The sequence below is a fragment of the Balaenoptera musculus genome, chromosome 14 (assembly GCF_009873245.2).
Source record: "Balaenoptera musculus isolate JJ_BM4_2016_0621 chromosome 14, mBalMus1.pri.v3, whole genome shotgun sequence".
NCBI classification, from domain to species: Eukaryota; Metazoa; Chordata; class Mammalia; order Artiodactyla; family Balaenopteridae; genus Balaenoptera; species Balaenoptera musculus.
In genome coordinates, this window is record NC_045798.1 from 70049427 (window position 1) to 70070590 (window position 21164).

The following is a 21164-nucleotide window of genomic DNA, read 5'->3' on the forward strand; positions in this document are numbered from 1 at the left end:
ACTCCCTCCTTTTTTTGGCATCAGATTACCTTAAGTATGTTTTGATTTTTAAAACTCATTTCTCAATGCTATGCCAGTTTTAGTAATTAGATATCAAGGAATTTAACTGGTAATGAAGTTAACGCTTGTGAGTTTCAACAGAAAAAAAGATGTTAATACTTTGGAGGCCGGGTAGTAATTAGCAAAGTATTACAATCTGGTTCATTAAGCAACTCTGCCCAGAAAAATGCCTCTCTTTGTGGCAAAGGGTCTGACCTGCACCTGTTAACTCTGTAAGCCAGTAGGCACTGGAAAATGTAAAATGTTCTAGAAAAACAGACATGGACTTCCAGTAACATCTGAAACGCACCTGTGTACCTAACTCACGCCCCAGGGAAGAAAATGCCTTATTTTTATAGAACTAACAAAAGTACTCGTTACAGGCAAGGGGAAAAAAATTACCCATGCTACACGACAACTTACAATTCTGGTGAAAGCAGAGCAATTCTCATGATATCCAGAGGCATACTGCAAATGTATGAACTATTTGCTACTACCTCCATTTCAAACCTAAGTCCCAGGGATCACAGTTGAATGTGAACCAGGAATCCTAAGGAGGGGCTATGTATTGTGTGCTCCTTAACAGAAAGAATTCCAATCAGTCTGTGAATAGAATCATTTATTTGTCTTTACAGTGATGATGGAAGAATGTACAGGTGTCCTCTTTCAATAAAGTATAAAAATCTGTTTATATACAGTGAAGTCACAATAAGCTTTCATTGGGAAATTTATTTGGTACTCCTGATCCGTTCATATTAAAATTGCGGGGGAGACGAATATTTCACGTTAAGTGCTACATTTCCAGTAGATTGCACCTGGCATGAAAAGCTCAGCTTCATCTTCAGGGTCCTGCTTGATAGATATTACAAAAGGCTAATTTTAAGTCCTGGGACTCAAAATAAACATCATTTTTGAATAATAGATATATACATCAAAAATACATCTAAAAAGGCATTGGTTAGTGCTATTAAAAAGCTCTATGTGCTCGGGTGCATTTTTTTCTTACAGGCAAAACCCAGTGGAAACGTTTTTGTTCAATTCTAGGAATTTTCTCTTGGGGAAAGTCTGTCGAAAGTTACCTGTAAGAAAAACAAACAAACTTAAGTAATTCAGTGATTTCTCAGGTGAGGTTAGCAAAACCTGGAAAAGCAGTTAAGAGGCCAAATTTCACTTAGAATAGGATTTTTAGAGCCTTGATAGCGTTTAGTTACAGCACTTTGTACATTAAAAAGTGCTCAACATTTCCTTTCATTGTTTAAAGTGTTTTATTTTGAAAATAACCCTTAATGCTCACTTCATTTTCAAATAAATCATATGTACCCCTTTGTATGCTTATGAAAATATTTTCTATCATTAATTAAATCAGCATAAAAAGAGAAATCACAGGGCATACAAATGAAGAAAACATAATAGACGTAGCCAAATCCAAACATACCTTGAGAAAATTTAGGAAAATTTCTAACAATGATTTATTTTATTTCACAATAATTTATTTTACTTCCCAGAATTTACAGATGACAGAAGTGTACTGAAGTTTTATTACTGCTTAACTTGGGTGAAATGGTACTGTGCAATTGCCAATTCAACTATTTATGTATTTGATACTCTAGCTCATTTATAGCTAAATGTTTTAACACCTTCGTTTTTATAGTTATCTTCTTCTTGCAGTCACTCCTGGGCACTCCTCTTGAGTGTAAAATCTTAAGTAACACAGCAAACCTCAACCTGTTATTGACGGTGTGTGTGTACACACACACACGCGCACACACACATACACCCACACACATACACGTGCACACACTCACACACACACACATGCACGCCTGCTCGCCCCGATCAATAACAGCCTCAGCTCCGTCCTCCCTGACGGGCTCCTGTGTTCCGGCAATCTCTGGAGCAGATTCTGGCAGGAGGAACACATGCAGAGGTGGGCTGAAACCATAACTGAGCCCCAGGGGCCATGTGACTAAGGAAGAAGAGCTGAAATCTCTCCTTGCGACTGCGCGAAACTTAGAGTTACACCTCCGCTGATAGCTTCCTAAACTCTGTGCCTGCCAAATATATATATATATACATACAAATTAAGGTCCATTTTGCTAATAAGGACCATCAGAAAGAGCATTCATGTCATAATGCGGTGAACAGACCTAAACAGAACCGCATGTTACGGGTTCCATCTCTTAGCAGCCATGTGAACTTGGCCATGTCCCACCTTTACTCAAGCTAAGTCCTACCTATTCCACAGGTTATTATGAACACCTAACTAAGTCATGTGGCAGTGCTCTGGTTTATTAAACACTTTAGGTGTACGTGGGGCTAAATTAGTGATTTAGGTAAATTTAATTTTGATAATTAAGAAGTACATCTAAATCTTCTATAACCTACAAGTCTAATGGACTGGTCTAATAATACCATTCTCAAGATACACGTAATGCAGATCTCTCCCTAGCACATGACAAAGTGATGGCTACTCTTTAAGTACATATTAAAACTTTAATCCCTCAACTTTAGTTTGTTCGTGCACTAACCACAGGCTCGCTTACATAAATTAAGGTGCTGCCCTGACGTCAACCTGCAAAGTAATCTGCAAAGTAAGTGAGGGTCTCGTAAAACCTCAACTACATGACCCTTGATTATTCTAAATTGTTTTCAGGAAAAAAGTCTGAAAAACAACAAAAAGCTCTGGAGAAGAAGAGGGCTTTCCCAGAGTCAGTTCTGATGTGGTGCAGGCGCAATGGTCCAAATTCCCACACTGCACTGAAGTCTCTGGAGAAAAGAAGCACGCTGCAGACTTGCCTCTGAGAGACTTCACACACATTAAGTACGCTCATCAAAGTCCATAAAACACATCCTGATCGGAGTGGAAAACAAGATTCAGTGTCAACACGGCACCTTCCTGTCCTCGACATGGAAAACAAAACAAAACCACTTAAAATAGCACTGAACTCGATTTAAAAGGTTCTGCGTGGTCAGGAAGCTGTGTGACCGAACGTTGCTGCGATCACTGACTATGTAAATGGAAGACACTGTGATTATCACCTGATCTGTGTCACTGTGGCATGGGCCACTCCCTGAATTGAGACGAAGCACGGATGGGAAGGAAAGATTGTGTTAACAATGAATTCATCCCCCCTGCATGCAACACCCTCAGTATGACCCTCTACCAAACAGGACCCCTCCCCATCCACCCAGTGGCTCCAGTAAAACACCTGGAGTCATTCATCCCACTCTCTCATCCTCCCTAACGGTCAGTCACCCGGTCAAGTCGATTCTACCTCCAAATACATCTCAAATCGGCCTTTTCCTCTTTTTCTCCACATCCGCTGCCGAGACCCTCGTGAAGCCACCATCACCTCTTGCGGGACTACGGCAGCCTCCTAACTGGTCTCCCTGCTTCTAAGCTTTCCTTAGAAAGGACATCCTTTTTCATGCAGCAGCCGTGGGGATCTTGTAAATAAGCACATCTAATCACTTTACGAAGCCTTCAGTGGATTCCCAGTGGTTTTAATGATAAAGCTCAAAATCCTTAACAAGAATCCACAAGGCTCACCATGATCTGATTCATCTCCACACTTTCTAACCCTCCCCAGACTTCCTACATTCCAACCATAGTGATCTTTCCTTTGGTCCTCAAAGGAACTGAGAGTTGTCCCTGCTATTTCTTTTGATGAGAACACGTTTCACCCTAACTTCTGCTCACTCCTACCCGGCTTTCAGGTTCACCGTAAATGCCACGTCCCCAGAGTCCTGTTGGCCCTCACATCGCATTAGCTCCCCTGCCGGCAGCTCTCCCAGCACCTTCATTTTTCCTTTATCGCACGGATCACAGCTGGTGATCATACAGTTATGTGAGCATTTGTTTCATACAACTGTACGGTAAGTTCTGTGGGCGCGGGGACGTCCCCAGGACCCAGCACTGAATGCAAGGCTGACTCTCAGGACGAGGTGTGAGGGGCAGAGACAGGGCTCCAAGACCAGCACGGGGTTAGAACTCCCACACTCTCCGCTCACTCTCCTTCTCGGTCCATCCCTTTCTCTTTCCCTCCTGACACCACCACCCACCATTCAGTTCTGCCTTCAAAGGACGCAAATAAATAATTGGCTTGGGGGTGGCAGAAAGACATGGCCCCCAAAACGAAGCAGGATAGAAGTTGGGAAGCAAGATGCCACATAAACCCTTGGGGATTGGAGTGTAATCCTCTACAGAGAATATGTACCCGATGGAACAGAGACTGGGAGACTCCTACGTGAGTTCAGGACAGGATCATTATTTGTATTTTTTAAGGTAAATTATTTATCATACTTTAAAATGTCCTTCTCATTCTCCCTGCATCAAGTCTGTGCTAGAGAGAACAGAAACGGAGGGAAAAAAGGAGGGATTTTTGCCTACTTTGTGACCATAATTTTACAAACGGGACAACAGACCCCAGGAGAGCTACTGTGGTAGAGGCAATGGCACCTTCATCTCCTCCAGCCGCTCCTCCCTCCCCGGCAGAGTCCTTTCCTCCTTCTTCTGCTTTTCTCTGGTGACACCTTGGAGACCAGATGCCTTGCAAGTGGCTGCAGGGGTGTGAACATCTTCACATAATGAGAACAAAAGGATGCACACTTATATGGCCCTTAAATATAGAGGGGGCCAAACAACAGCACATGCACAAGATACGCAGAGGAGAAGGCTTTGTAGGCACTGCTGAATCAGGCTACGAGGGCAAAAGCAAGGAAATAAAAGACCTTAAGTTCCACGTCTCTCTGGTGTTGCTTTACCTGATGCTAATCTTAGGCTTCATCTCCACTGTCCATTTCAATGCCCATCTCCTCCGTATCAGCAGCTCGTGACAAGATGTCTGCCATCAGTGCTTCTTCCAATTTCTTACGTACTTGTTGTACTCGCTCTTCCTGTTTCCTTTTTAAAAACAGAGTAAAAAGATACTAATAATTTAGCAAGTATTGGAACAATGAAGCTACCGAAATGGTTTATCTTTACTTCAAAGTCATGAAACTTCCGGAGAAACATACATTTCCTTCTCCTTAGACTTTGCAAAAGTTGCTTCTACCCTCAAAAAACCAAGTCACATGGGGGATGAACTTTGTCCAAAAGAGGGACATTCAGACAGGCAGATAGCCCTCATCTCACAGAGAATTCCGGCAGGAGTAGATTTATTTCAGTGACCTTTTCTACAACTTCACAAACTTCAAATATGTGAAGATTCAGGGTTATTCCTATAAAGGATAATTAGAAATAACTTAAAAGCAGGGAAGGAATACAGAAAATAAAGAAGGAAAAGAGATTTGCTCAGTGAAGCACTGAGAAAGATGGAGGAGGTGGAGGCATGATGAGCTGGGATTTTGTTGGCATTCTCTGGCTGTGTCAGCGGAAAGGTAGTTGGAGTTCTCCCTGGGTTCCCCGGCCTGCTGGGAGCAGGCCATCATGAAGGAATCAAGACCACATGATCCTGTACACCAAGGACAGGGAATGAAAAGACTCTTGAACCGAGATGAGCTGAGTAGGTTAAGAATACACCACAAGTTTCCCTGTGTCTTGGGGACTCTAAAGGAACCTCAAAAGTGAGAGTTAATAACACCGAGTCATAAAAAGGTTCAGAACCATTAGGTGAAAAACAAAGCACAGGAAGAAAGGCTATTGGTATACAATTCATCTTTAAAAAGCAGGAAAAAACGGAGACTAGCTCCTTGACAGGGCAAGAGAGGGATTCCTAAAACAGTTCTAGCAAATGAAGATGGTAAATAGAAATTCGCATCCAGAACCCAGTGGAGAGGCAATGGTTGAAGACACAAGGGAAGGGACAAGACTGGCTAAGTAAAAGACTTTGAAAAAAGCAAGAAAGGGAGAGAGGCAAAGGCCCAGGTCGGAGGATGAGCCCCTTGATTAGAAAACAAGACGAGTCACCTCCTGAGACCAAAGGAAAGGTGGTTAGGATGGATACAGAATGGGAGACAGAGCAGCCCTGGGACAAATAAGAGATGCAACAAGGAATACTGATGGCTCTACTGAAAGAAGAAGTGATTTTCTCCATCAATAGTTGAGGAAGACAAATTGTAACAATGCCCCAAACCTGGGAAAGCAGAAGGGTAGAGGAGCAATATTCCAGAAGACTCCACTAAGATGCCCTGAGTATTCACCCCTTGGGCACTCAACCAGCTGTAAAGTCGTGTTTACTGTAGTCTAGTCCCCACGTCTCTCTATCTCATGAGACTATGTCCAAGGTAGTAAAATTAACATACACTGTGTAAACACAGAAACTTTAGACGTCATCTTTACTAAACTCTAAAAACAGCACAAAGAGATAAAAGGTTTGGACTTCTACCTTTTAAATGAATTTTCAGAAAGAGGGGATCTGTCACTGAATTAATCGGGCTCTGCAGCCTCGATCATATTAACAGAAACTGAAGTTCAACCGATTTTCATGCAGTGGAGCAGAGTCACGAAGAACACAATGTTTATTTCTTCTACAGTTAGCCTTGCCTCTGGCTCAGTGACTCCAGCTTTATGATAAACGGCGTATCAGTCTCATGGCAGTCTCTCGTGCCTAGTAACAGAGTATGAGAGTTTACACAATTGCCCTAAAGTCACCCCATCAGGAAGACAAAGAAAATGGAAGGAATGGTGCTTCTGGCTAGAGAAGTATATCTGAAACTCTTGACATTGGCCACTGCTTCTCTTTTGTCTTGAGCACTGCTTCCCACATTTATGAAAACTGAAATTAAAGCATCTGCTGGATGTGGTAGGCAGAATTCTAACACAGTCCGCAAGATGTCCCCACCTGCCCCTGCTTACATTCCTAGTATAATTCTCTCCCCTAAGGGCAGGCAGAACTTATGAATATGATTGAGCTATCATTCTCTGATTAGGTTACTAATAACTGACCTTGAGTTAATCAAAAGGGATTATCACAGAGGGCCTGATCTAATAAGAGGAGGCTTTAAAAGGGGCTGGGCCCTTCCAGAAAGAAGCAGGAGAGGGGATGTGAAGGGAGCCATGGGGCAAGGAAATGCTGGCAGCCTTTAACCGCTGCGAACCGCCTCACCCCACAGCCAGCAAGAGAACAGGCGCTTCATTCTTACAACTGCGAAGAAATGAATTCTGCAACAAACTTAGGAGGAGCCCAAGCTCCAGAAGGCCTGCGGTTCCACTGACACTTTGATTTCAGCTTTGTAAGACCCCGGGAGGGAATCCAGTCATGCCTGTCCCAGACTTCCAACCTACTGAACTGAGAGCTATAAACAGGTATTGTTTTAAGCTGTGAGGTTTGTGAGAACTTGTTACTCAGTATTAGAAAACAAATACACCCGTGGGTGAAAATAGCATCAAGACTGATGAAAATATATATGCTTAATGTTGAGATTCTTAGTTGAAGGTTTAATACAAACAGATTACTGGCTATCCAATTGGAGAAAGGGTAACAATTCCATTTGCAGTCATGTGTTTTGAACCTGTACTAATTCAACAAGACATGTTTGCTTAATAATTTGTTATGACAATGAAATCAAACGGACAATTTGTTAGACAAGTTTACCCTAAAAGGAAAGCATCCAGGTCTGGCTTTGAGACAGCTTCCTCCACTGTCAAAAGATCTGGTGTTGAAGCCGTCAGCATTCCCATGACATCACTCAGAGAACCTCAGTCAACCCCCATAATGACCTAGCGGAATCCCTGCTGATTAACTGGGTACTCATTCCAAGACAGATAGGAACTTGTCTCCTGAGTAATTTCCTTCCTCAAAGGTAAGAATTGTCCAAAGAGCAAGTTGATTCCTTTCCTTGATTTTACATTTTGTTTTTCTTAAAAAAATAACACTGATCGTAAATTCTATGTAATAAAGGCATCTGAATGCAACTTTGAACCATTCTACATCTTTGCAAAAGGAACTACTTTAAAACCCAGGAATGGCTTTCCAATTATAAACCTAGCTAGACTCAGGCATTTAAAAACATTCTCATGCCAAATTCCATGGATTTAGGAAAAAAAAATACAAATGTAATACATGTTTTTTAATTCAAAAGTGCCTTCTGCTGGTTTGGTTTAGGAATAATACTCCAGTACACCTTTCTGGTTTACATTCAGAGGACAGAAATAGTGAACTGTACACACTGCCCTATATTTAAAGAAAATACAGTATACTACACAATCATTCTAGAGTAATAATACTGAAGTTCATAAATCCCATATAAGAATTTCTTTGTGGTCTTAAATATCTGGAATAGTTTTGTTTCTCCTGAGCAATGGTTTGCTTATACTCCTTGGGCATTATCAATCTGAGCTATATGTCTTCCTTTCAAAATTTGCTGCTAAAAACCTAATTTGTGGCCCAGCCTTAGAAAGAGTGAAAGATGTTAACAGATGCACTTGTGTCCGCTCCTCATTCCTGGCTCTGTTTCATTGCTTTACGCTTTGCTTTGTCTTTCTTCTCATTTGCTTCTTATCTGGCTTCACTGTGGTGTGTGTGTGTGTGTGTGTCTCTCTGTGTGTCTGTGCATGTGTGTGTGTGTGTGTCTCTTTGGAGCCACCTTAAATCTTTACTTGAAACAAGTTGAAGTAGAGATAAATAAATCTCTAAATTGAGCTTAAGTGAGGTAAATATAATCAAGATAAGTAAACTGAATTTTGAAAACACAACCGAACTTAAAGTAGCACGGCAATGATCTGCTACTGCAGACAAACCAATGCAGTCAGCGATCACAAAAGGCATAACTGAATGAAGGGGTTCTTAGAGCAGAAAGGCAGAACCCCAGATTTCATAAGACACTGCAAAAATGATGTGGAGAGAGTACAACTGATCTGTCCTTTGGACATCATCGTGATGATGTGCCTTATACACAGCCCTGCTACCTTTTTCAAGCACGTATTTGTTTTAAACGTTCTCTATCACCTTTCACTAGTTTCACAAAAGCTCTGTTAAAAAAAAAAAAAGTAAAACTTTCTGATTGATTCATCACTTACTAGATGTGCCACGGAACCTAACAGGCAGTATAAAATGTAACAAGCGTAAAAGACAAGCTTTTGAAGTCATGTTAAGCTGCCTTACCTAATGTCTTCATCTGTGACAATGAAAGCCTTGCAGAGGGGTTGAGATGTGTTAAGCCAAACAGCGGGGTTCTTTTCCACAGCAGCGGAGACTTGCCCTGTGATCGGTGCAGAGCTTGTGTGCAAAGCACTGGCAACAGCAGATAAAAGGGTCTCATCATTACTACCTGGACCAACTCCTGCAATTAGAAACATATATGAGTTAAAGGAAATTTCTAGATGTGCTGAGCAAACCTTATGTAACCTAAAACAACTGATATCTTTATATTCATTTGGGATCAGCTGTTTAAAACTGACACAAGCCAAAGCAGCAAAGGATAATAGCATATCTATTTAGTTATTATACACCAAAGAACTAACATTAAAGAAACAGTAACAAAATACCTGAGTATTATAATAAAACTTTAACGTAACTTAAAAATACATTTTCCAAAGTATTAAACTTTTTAAAAGTTGGCTACATTTCCACAAGCAAGTTCAATTATGTTAATGATCTAAGTCCCTTCTAAGGTCATATCACACTCCAGTATCCCTATTAATGTGTCCCTAGGATCCTGGAATAGTTTCCCCTGTAGCTGTTTAACATTCATTTCTAGCCATATCTCAAAACTTATCTTTTTTGTGTAGGGATTTCAAAGGAAAAGCCAATGCAAGTATGCTGTGCCTGCACCTTTAACAGCTTTTTCAAATACCTAACGAAATATCCAAATTAACAGAATTAATAATTGCACACCTTGACTACACGTAGGAGACTGGAACCGTGGCTATATTTAAGTGCATTGTTTAAAGTCCTAAACTTGTTAAAACAGTTAAAGCAATAATTTCCAAGAGCATAGAGGGATGAGACAATATTCTAACCATGAATTATGAGGATTTCTGAGCAATCCACAATGTATCAAGTTTTAGAAGCCAAAGTTCTAATACTTGAAAAATAATGCTTCTCTACAAGTTGGAATTAACCTATGATATGACAAGCACACCAGCAGCTGAGGTCTCCACCCCAGATCCCACTCACTCCTCTCCCTGGACCAACGGGCATCTGCTCCCACTGCTACTTGCAGCAGCAGTTTGTGGAGGGAGGGGCAGAAGGAGAGCTGTTGGCCGCTCTTTTGATAAGAGCATGTGCTGGGGCCAGATGCTGCTTTCAGCAGGAAGCTTGGGACATTCTGTCATTCAGCTGCATTTGGTTCTAAAAGCAGCACATGGGTTAATTTACATGACGTACCCAACTAACCTAAAGCCAAAATGTACACGCAGAAAAACATCTTAAGTAAGACGCTGCCCCGACGCATCCCTGCAACATACAAGCTTTTCAGGTACATTTCCTCTGGGTTTACTAAAACCCAAGAGGTACCTCATCCAGCAAGGCGTACAGTCCCCAAAGCAAAGACTTGTCTCAATCAGGTCTGACTCCACTGCACCTAACACAGAGCCTGGCACATAGTAGGTACTGCTCAACTGAACTTGGATAATACCTTGAAGACCTTTAGGTAGTTCCATGGTTTTTATAATTTGTTCAGTTACATCTGATGCACTAAGTCCTTGTAGCCTCTTCTCCCAGAAAAGCTGTAAGGCAAAACATCACTGTTAATAGATACATTCTTGGGACAAGAAAGTAGCGCATCGATGCTGTTGAATAATGAAATTGAAATCATTTCAGTAGTTTCCTAATTTCCCCACTTTTTCCTTACAAAAAGCTAAATGATATTCCAAGCATGACTTCAACACATCATAATTCTTTCAAGTTATATTACTCAAAAACTTTTGTTTTGTTATTCTATGCAACCTATTCACTTGTTACATACAATAGATTGTTATGTGCTATGTACTATATATAGTCCTTTATAAGGTATCTTCCAAAGAGTATAACTTGAATTTTTTAAAGATTCATTTGGCATGAAAATTTAATGTTATAATTTACCAGGAAAGAGAAAAACTATATTATGTAATACCTCTTAATCCAATATTGTTTGGGAAATAACTCCTCCACCTATGTGATTTTTCCAAGACACTGAAGTTTAGCCCTTTAGCATACTTTAAGGGGAAAAGGGCCATTTTTTAATGGAAACTTTCCTAAAATGTCTTACATACTACCTTGCTTTTTAAACAGGATGTAATGTTCATGAGTGACTCTCTTCCTGTTGCACAGAGCCTGGGTTGCCTTAGCCACTCGGGGGCCCCAGGTCATCCTTCTGGTACCAGTGAGCACACTGAAGTCTCTTCACACCCTCTGGGGCTAGTGAGGTACGCAATTGCTTATTCAAACACTAAATGGTCCAGGACAGTTCTGTTTGATTTTATACCCTTCCTACACTTAGTTCTCTTTCCTAGTTGGCTATTACTTCTCACTAATATCATTCATCCCTTCGACATGTATTTATTGAGCTCCTACTATGTGCTGTGCTTGTCCTGTGGATGCAACAGTAGATGAGATAGACAGTGTCTTTGTCCTTAAGCCTCATCTCTTTTCTAGTCTGTTTCATATTTACTACAGCCCAAAAAACAGATAAAGGAATTCCTCAGGATTCGATATACCTGTCTTTAACCCTGGATACCCAGGGCCTGTCACGTGGTAAATACTGAAAAAATATTTGTGTGAATGACTGAATGTGGGAGTAAATGGACTCAGAATCAGGAACTTGAGGGACACACAAACCCAACTTGAGAGCCCAGCTATAGATGTATGACCCTGGACAAGTTCTATAACCTCCGAAGTTTCAGTTTCCTCTTCTGTAAGATGTGGCAGCAATGACTATCACAAAAGATTACTATGGAGATTAAATTAAGCAGTATATGTAAACACCTGTCACAGAGTAGGAATAAGGTTCATTACATTTACTTTTAACAAATTTTGACCACTCTGAGGGCTTTTCAGGCTTATATTCTAACTTCAGGATATATGAAAAGTATCAAATAATCGCCTTCCAGACAAATGAAAAGATACAGTAAAATACTTCTATTTATGGCAGAACAATAATATGTTAGATTATATAATAACCACAATGCTAGCACCAAGAGTAACCTGCTTCACTGTCCTTTGAAGATCTCTGGTATATGGTTAACAGCTCCTTGTATCTCCACACAAATTACATCAGCAGCAGAATATGTGGTCAACACATATGAGGACATGAATATATCAACCGTCATGAGAAAAATAGTTAGGTGAAGGTAATAATTAATGAATGTGATAAATGTCCCAAGAAAGTCTGCCTGCTTTTCCTCTTTGGGGAAATAACAATCATCTATGCTTTGAATATCAAAACTACAGGAAAAAAAACAAGAAAAACGAAAGTGCAGTTAATTCCTAATGAAAAAGCATACAGAGGGAGTCAGTGAATATGAGATTAGTAAGTGCTTTTATAATAAAATTATATATATATATAATCTGTAAAAATAACACTGCCAAAAACCAAGTTTGAAAACCTTGTACAGAGATGATTACTAACAAATTACATCTAAAAGTTCCAATTCTAGATAGCAAATGTTAAATTGTTTACCCTCTATAATTTTTAATGTTTAAATTCCTATTAATTTGAAGGAAAACAAAAATTTAGAAAGAAAAATTTTGCAAAATAAATCTTGGATTGAGAAACAAGTGTACAGCTCTAGATTACAAATCCTGGTACCACTACGTGTCATCTGATAGCCCTCAACTAAATGTGAAGTTGAAACTGAAAGGTTGATGAGCTCTTTATAAATGAAATGCTTATGCCATGAAAATGGAGATACATGTATTTATGAATGTATAAGTGTGTATGTGTGTATTTCTCCCTGCCCCTACCCCCCACCCCACCCCGAGAAGTAGGGAGGTAGTGGGAAAGTTCAGAGCAGGAAAGGAGGCTAGCTTGAGAAAAGAAAATATTTAACTGGTCAAGGGTACCACTGCCATCCTCTCCATTCTGTCCACCATGCGTTCAAAGCGAACAAACTTGCCTAGGTTCCATGAGGACTGGAGCCATCTTCACGAGCTAGGTGTCTGTTTACACTTCAATACGTCCCTAACTCACTTTCTCTACACCCATCTTCTCCGGGTCCTACTTGTTTTGTTTTGGAGAGGGGGGATTCTTTGTACTTTCAAATATGTTCAAAATTTACACTGGGGGCTTCCCTGGTGACGCAGTGGTTGAGAATCTGCCTGCTAATGCAGGGGACACGGGTTCGAGCCCTGGTCTGGGAAGATCCCACATGCCGCAGAGCAACTAGGCCCGTGAGCCACAACTACTGAGCCTGCGCGTCTGGAGCCTGTGCTCCGCAATAAGAGAGGCCGCGACAGTGAGAGGCCCGCGCACCGCGATGAAGAGTGGCCCCCGCTCGCCGCAACTAGAGAAAGCCCTCGCACAGAAACGAAGACCCAACACAGCCAAAAATAAATAAATTAATTATTTAAAAAAAAAAAAATTTACACTGAGCAGGCATTATGCTAAGTGAAGGAGTCCAGTCTTTTACATATTGTATGACTGAATTTATATGACATCTTAAAAAAGAAAAAAACTATAGGGATGGTTGCCAGGGATTAGGGGTGGAGGGAAGGTCTCACTGCAAGGGGTTAGCGCAAGGGAATTCCTTGGGGTGCTGGAATTGTGCTCTCTGGTTTTTTTTTTATAAACATAAACTTTATCCCGCTGATACAATTACCATTTTTTTTCCCAAGCCAATTGCTCAAGGAATGATCAACATGCACTATCTCCATTCTCCCAGGCCCAGTTCAACTTTATTACCCCACCCCCTATGCCATGAATTTCCATTAAATTTACTGTAAAACTTAGTCAGCTCCTCTCACCAAGTTCAGTGACCTTTTCTCGGTATCTCTGGTCACTTTATAGCCCTGAATGCTTTGGAGGGGTGCAGGAAAAGGGGGAGGTCTTCCTCTGCCTGAAATTAAAATTTCTGATCTACTCTACTCATTTATGTGTTCCATGTGTTTACTAGGTGATTAACTGTGGTCATCTGGAGTTCTTTTTATTGCATTTCCATTAGAAATCTAAAGACAGAAATATCGAAAAGATGAATCTCCCTAAATTTGTAAGGAGTCCCCCACTAGGATAGCTGTCTTGTCCACCATACTTCCATGAACACTATTGCTTTCATAAATCCTAATCTACCCAATGAAAATCTGATTTCACCTGCCAAATCCAATAGTTTTCACGGCTTAACCTTGCTGCCTTGTGTGAGGTCAAATAATCAATGTAATACTTTTAAGGATCTAATATCTGGAGAAACTCCCTAATGTGCTATCACTCTCAGTTATTACATCCCTTTCTAATCCCCACTAATCAGACCCTCCTCTAATATCATGTTTTCTTTGTCACCCTCCAGTATATAAAAGAACTGGATAGGTCCCATGTGTGCATCACTTTATATTGCCAACGATCTGGGCAATGCCCTATCCAACAAGCCAGTTGATAGAGAAGCACAAGATGGGATTAAAAGTCGTCCAAAACCAAAAAAAGTGCCTAAAATATCACTGACAGGGACAGTGCAGCTTTGGAGAAACCATCTTACTAGAAAGTGGAGTTCATCTCTACACCTTTGCTCCTCACATGAATGTAGGAAATACCTCTATGACATCAGTGGAAGCACAGCTGCAAGTGCTTTATCTATCTTATAGAGCCCCAGAGGACAAGCATGATGATGTGTTATAAAAGCTGCTTCATACGATCAAATCTGTTTCCTGAAAGTAAAACCAACCCAGAATACAACCGTATCATTTTCTTTTTTCAATGGCTGCAGATTTAACTGGGACTTCGGCAGACTCTTTCAACGTGCCTTACAAATGGTATCCAAAGATGAGGATGAGGAAGAAATGGGGATGTCAAACAATTCCTCATATCATACACAAACACACATCCCAATTCTGACGTGCTGGGAACTAAGGTTGATCATGTTTATGAGGACTGTCCTCCGTCACCCTGAGCTTAATAATACGTACTCTGAAGGGATTTGTGCTCTTCGGAGGAAGTCAGAACAGAAGGTTTTATTGGAAAAAAGCAGTAGAGAATCAATCCAAATTACAGATACTCTTTTAGTGCCCATTATACACAAAGCATTTTGCTGGGCACCAGGGATAGTTATTAGGATAACTGGCAATCAGGCAATCACTGCCCTCTAGCTGCTTACTGTTTGGTAAAAAACTAGCAAAACTCTATGAGGTAGACTGTAATAATTGCAATAATGAAGATACAAAATTAACTTCAATTTGGGAGAATCTGGAAGGGCTTTTAGGAAGAGGTAGCATTCGAAAAATGTATAAGAATTCTATAGAAGAGGAAAGACTACTCCAAGCCAAGGAAATAGCTTAAGCAAAGGCAGGGGAGTGAGACGGAGAGTATGGGCCAGTATTTCTAAATGTTTTTTATACACAAGAATAACCAGGGTGGCTTATTTTATATGCATATTCTAAGACCTCAGCCCCAGAGATTCTGTTCAGTAGGTCTGGGGTTAGAGAGCTGGCTTTTATTTTATTTTTTTAATCAGTGTCTTAGGTGATTCTGATGCAGGCCGGGGATCTCAGTTTGAAAAAGGCTGGTCTGGTCTGTGCTGAGAGAACGGCAGTACACACAGAGGGCTGTGTACACTGATCACCGAGACCCCCGAGTTATTCCTGATTCTGCCAGAAGACAAAAAACACATCATGCTATCCTCTCCTCACAGAGAACAGGAGGAAGATATTTGCCTTTCTATTTTTCACTGCAGGAGGACATGTGTCAAAGTATATTTAAGAGTATAGCAAATTATTTAGGTGTAAACAGAAAAAGGGCTTGCCCAAAGTTCTGTTTATGCCCAGGCATATTCTCTTGGTGGAATAGGAGGAGGAGGAGGAGAAGGAGGACGACAACTCCCACTTACCCACCGGGCCCTTTCCTTCAGCCTGGCGCTGTGCTCAGGGCTTTACATACACTAATTCGGTTAGTCTTTCCTACAGCATTTTGAAGAAGACATCACTGGTCCCGCCTACAGTAACTCACCAAAGGTGCACAACCAGTCAGCGGTGCAGCTGGAATTAACACTCAGGTCAGTGTGATTAAACAGTCCTGATCTTAACAGTAAAAGCTCTGGAAGAGCATTTACATGCACGGCTCTGTGTTAATAGTAACAGGCCTGAGACCCTTGTAGTCATGAAATCAAAGGCAGATGAAAGATCAGTAACTGCTAAGAAAATTGTCAAGTTGCTCTTAATCCATTCACCTACTAAGTAATGCTGTGTAAACTGCCCACTGTAGGTGACTGGTGCCGACACCTGCCTCCTCCTCACGTAGAATTAAGAGGCCTGGCCGTGTAATGTATTTTGGCTAAAGCTGGCACAGGGTTTCAAGATGATATCAAGGGACATCCCTGGCGGTGCAGTGGCTAAGACTCTGCGCTCCCAATGCAGGGGGCCCGGGTTCGATCCCTGGTCAGGGAACTAGATCCCATATGCATGCCACAACTAAGGAGCTGATGAGCTGCAACTAAGGAGCCCGCCTGCCGCAACTAAGACCCAGTGCATCCAAATAAATATATATATATATATATATATATATATATTTTTTTTTTTTAATTTTTATTTATCTATCTATCTATTTATTTATTTTTGGCTGCGTTGGGTCTTTGTTGCTGCACGTGGGCTTTCTCTAGTTGCGGCGAGCGGGGGCTACTCTTCAATGTGGTGCACAGGCTTCTCATTGCAGTGGCTTCTCTTGTTGAGGAGCATGGGCTCTAGGCACGCAGGCTTAGTAGTTGTGGCATGCGGGCTTCAGTAGTTGTGGCTCACGGGCTCTAGAGCACAGGCTCAGTAGTTGTGGCGCATGGGCTTAGTTGCTCCACGGCATGCAGGATCTTCCCAGACCAGGGCTCGAACCCGTGTCCCCTGCACTGGAGGAGGGATTCTTAACCACTGCACCACCAGGGAAGTCTCCAAAATAAATAAATATTAAAAAAAAAAAAAAAGATGATACCAAACCATAATGTGGGGTAGCTCACATGATAAAAACCAAAGAATTGGTATAAAATATATTCTCTACAAATTAGCTTTCTTAGAATTAACTGCAAATATCGATGACATTGAACACCACATTTTTATTTGGTGGATAAAAATTAAAGACAGAAACCCGTACTCCAAGAAAACTCTTTCAGATAAGTCACACTAACAATGGAGTGTTAGCTCCAATGGATGTTTCATAAAACAGGAGAGACGGAGTGATTTACGAAGCTTATAGGATTGCAAGACTTTTGAGTTTTTTCTGTAAGAGTACTATTTTTGGTTACTTATGCGAATATCTATTTCTCATGAACACAAGGAAAAGCATCTAGATCAAATACACATTTTCATCCACCATTATATTTAATTTGAAAAGCACTGTGTAGTGTTTTAAAAGAATTCACTGATTAAAAGAAATTGACCTCCAATGTATGCTCATGACCTCAACTTGAGAGTCAACTGGACAGTAGGAAGATTGAACTTCTGAGTAGCTGAGTGAACGGGACTGGCCTTCAGAGTCAGACCGACCTCGGTTCAAATCCATTCTTCGTCATTTACTAGCTTTATAAACTTAGACAAGTAACATAGCCTGTTTCAGCTTCCTACCCTATGGAATGGGACAATAAAAACAATCTCAAATGGTTATGGACACTACATGAAGAGGTTTTATTAACACTTGAAGATAACCCATAGAGAGCAAATATCAGTTTACTACTTAGTTTTACCCACGGCGTCTAGCACACTGTTTTATCACACAATAGTACCTAGTAAGTAACTGGTCATCTTATTAAAGTTAACAAATATAAACACAGCAGAAAGAGTCAGCTCTGAAAGGTACGTATTTACAAAGGAAGACTGAGACGTGCATTCCAGTCTGGTAGTCCCGCCCAGATTTTCAGCGGTGGGTGGGTGGGGGGGCTTTCTTGCTACTCGAAGTATCTTAAAACCCTTCCCCTTCCTTTTTTCATCCAAGCCAGTCTGCGCCCCTCCGGGGCCCAAGGTTGGCTGGGAGAACTCTGGTAAGCAGGAGAGCTACACAGTTTGCAAGGCCCAGTACAAAATGAAAATGTGAGGCTCTTGTTCCGAAAGTTATTAAGACTATTTCATGATGACAGCACAGCATGTGACCAGGCACGGGCCCTAGTAAGGAACTGCTCAGGTCACACGCCCAGGGAGCCAGAGGGATGGTAACTACGTGCCGGGTAGAAAGGAGGAGAGACCAGCAGAGACAGGAGACCCCCGTGCCGTGCAGCAGTACTTAGGGAAACGCTGTGGTATAATCTCATTCTGTGAATTCCTTAAAAGTAGCAGGGCAACAGAAAATTGTTCTGGCCGGATCTATGCAATAACAAAGGAAACCTCCCCTCACTCCGCGTCAAAACAGCCCAAGGATTTCTCTTCCCTCTTGTCACTCCTCATTTGGAAGACTGGAGCGAGGACCCCTGCCAAAGCCTCTGTGAGTGAGCTGTTCGGTAGGAAGAAGGGAAGCCCAGGGAAGGAGGAAATCATAACGGGGAAGAAGGACAGAAGCCTAAAGAGCGATGAGAATTTTGTTCTATTTAAAGGACAGTGGATAACATGGAAGCTTTTCATTAAGATTTCCTGAAACTGTAATTTTCTTGTTATTTTTACTCCATCTATTTCCATCTTGTGATGATAGTAGAGCCCTCAGGGAAACCTCAAAAGGCTATAAGCTTGTTTCAAGAACAGAAGGTAGAAAAGAAACTGGAAACAAACGACATTTCTGTTCCTCAGTGAAGCAAGAAGGCAAAAAACTCAAACCAGTAGCAGTAGCCTAGCGCCGAGTTTCTCAATCTTGGCATTATTGACGTTTCAAGTTGGATAATTCTTGGTTCTCAATGTTTAGCGACATCCTTGGCCTACACCCACTAGATACGAGTAGCACCACCCCAGTTGTGACAGCCAAAATGTCTCTGGACACTGCCAAATTTCCCCAGGTATTTGGGGTCGGGGCGGGAGGACAAAATCAGGTCTGGCTAAGAATCAGGGGTCCAGAGAAAGAGAAAGGGGAGAGGAGACAGGAGGTTTACAGTGGCAGGGGCCCAGATCTCAGAGCTGAGACAGAAGGGAGACCCTTCCCTGGCATATGCATCACCACACCAGCCCCCTTCTCGACTTTCAGAGAGTCTCTATCCCAGCTCTCCATTCCCCGGGCCTTACCAGAACCACACTAAGTGGCCTGGAGCTGGTTGCCTCTTTTGTCACTGCCAGACAGCCAGGGGGTGAGTACGAGAAAGCAGAAGTGGGAGAAACACTTCTTACCTTAAGACCTGAAATTGAACACACTTCCTGATAGAAACATGGTTATAAACAGTAATTATGTTTAGTAATTCAGACACACTTTAGATTTAATTGTCTTTTATGGGCTGGTCTAGGACACTAGAACCATTTATAATATCATTTCTATTGGAAGATGTGCGGTTCCAAAGGACTGAAACACGACATTTTATATCCCAACCTGTAAGTTGAAAAGCATCTGTGTGTACAGATTTTACAGGGAGTTCTCTGTTATTACCACAGCATCAGAGACCACATGTATGTGCAAAGATGTCACTGACTACTGAGAAAAACACAGCTCCATTCAGAATGACTTTAGGTGTTCAAATACAGGTATGGTAACAAAATAGAACCATGGGTTGATCTTGAACATTTTAACTTCCACAAATTCTTAGTATGTAGCTATCAGTAGGGCCTGGCCAATATTAAATTAAAAGCCCAGGGAAAAAGCATCCTGCCAAACTGAGCCATACAAAAACTTAAAACTTAGATCTTCATATAATTTTCATATCTTGTCTTAAATTACATCTTCCCTTCCCTTTTGAAATGATAATCTCCATTAGAAAAAATCAAACTGACTATATAGAACACACTGAGATTTCAATAGTGAAACTAAATTCATCTAAAACTGCGATATATCCAAACCCCAGATTTCTTGAGCTTTCCTCCCTGCCCCACAGATGGCCCCTGGACCATTTCACCCTTCCTTTACTTTTCTCCTGTCTCAGAGGACTAAGTACCCTGCTGTCTTTCTAAGAGCTTCTCTACAGTGATGCTTGGTCATATCTTCTCCTGCCTCCTTCTGATCCTGCCCATCGATTTACAATATCCTCCTCTCACACTTTCCATTTTACCCCTTCCTCTCCTTGGGCTTCTTCCCCTGAAGTGACAGATACACTGGAACATGGCTAACATAAAAAGTGTCCTTATTTAACTACATCTCCTTCAAACCATCTGTCTTCCTCCTTCCACTAGGAGAGAAACTTTCTTGTTTCCTCACCTTCCATTCATTCTTTCCTTCTAACCTCGACTCTGCTCCTACTATTATATTAGCACTGACCTGCCCAAGGTCACAGTAACCTTCTAATTACCAAATCCAATTCCTGATTCAAGCCTCCTTTGCCCTGCTTCACTGTTGCCACTGCCTGCTGTCAGAAGACTTATGAAAGTCTGCCTTTTATGATGCTTCTCTGTATGTTTCTGTATTTTCTATTACTGTTAGGCAACAAATTAAGACTTCTAACAGTAACTGTCAAAGAAATAAGACTATAAGCAATTTTTCTAATAAAAACAAATATTTAAAATGTATGAGATGAAATATACCAGGACTTTCCTGGTGGCGCAGTGGATAAGACTCCACACTCCCAATGCAGGGGGCACAGGTTCAATCCCTGGTAAGGGAACTAGATCCCACATGCATGCCACAACTAAGAGTTCACATGCCACAACTAAGAGTTCGCACTCCAGAACTAAGGAGCCCACCCGTGTGCCGCAACTAAGGAGCCAGTAAGCCACACCTAAGGAGCCCTTGAGCTGCAACTAAGAAGCCTGCCTGACGCAACTAAGATCTGGCGCAACCAAATAAATAAATAAATAAATATTAAAACCAAAACAGAACAAAACAAAATAATTATCAACATTTAAAAACAAAAGATGTAATATACCTTTTAAAGTATTTGGGCACAGAAGTGTTAATACTTTGTAAAGTAGAAGAACCAAAAGTTACCTTTAAAATTTAACCATTTTATGAATTTTAACTTGCACAGTCTTCATCTCTGTCAAAAGCATGATGCAAGACACTCAAATTTCATGGGATGAATTTGTGGC

The 21164-nt window shown here is 41.2% G+C and overlaps 1 protein-coding gene across 1 annotated transcript in view; it reads right to left on the reverse strand.

The window, feature by feature from the left end:
- Positions 1 to 637: 637 nt before the first annotated feature.
- Positions 638 to 21164, reverse strand: part of MBD2 (methyl-CpG binding domain protein 2) — a 71200-nt gene continuing 50673 nt past the window's right edge. Inside the window, exons 4-7 of the mRNA XM_036823199.1 lie at positions 10558 to 10648; positions 9084 to 9261; positions 4804 to 4942; positions 638 to 1118 (exon numbers count right to left, since the gene is read on the reverse strand). Coding sequence (XP_036679094.1) covers positions 4816 to 4942; positions 9084 to 9261; positions 10558 to 10648 — 396 coding nt within the window. The 3' untranslated portion in view covers positions 638 to 1118; positions 4804 to 4815. The remainder of the gene's footprint in view (positions 1119 to 4803; positions 4943 to 9083; positions 9262 to 10557; positions 10649 to 21164) is intronic.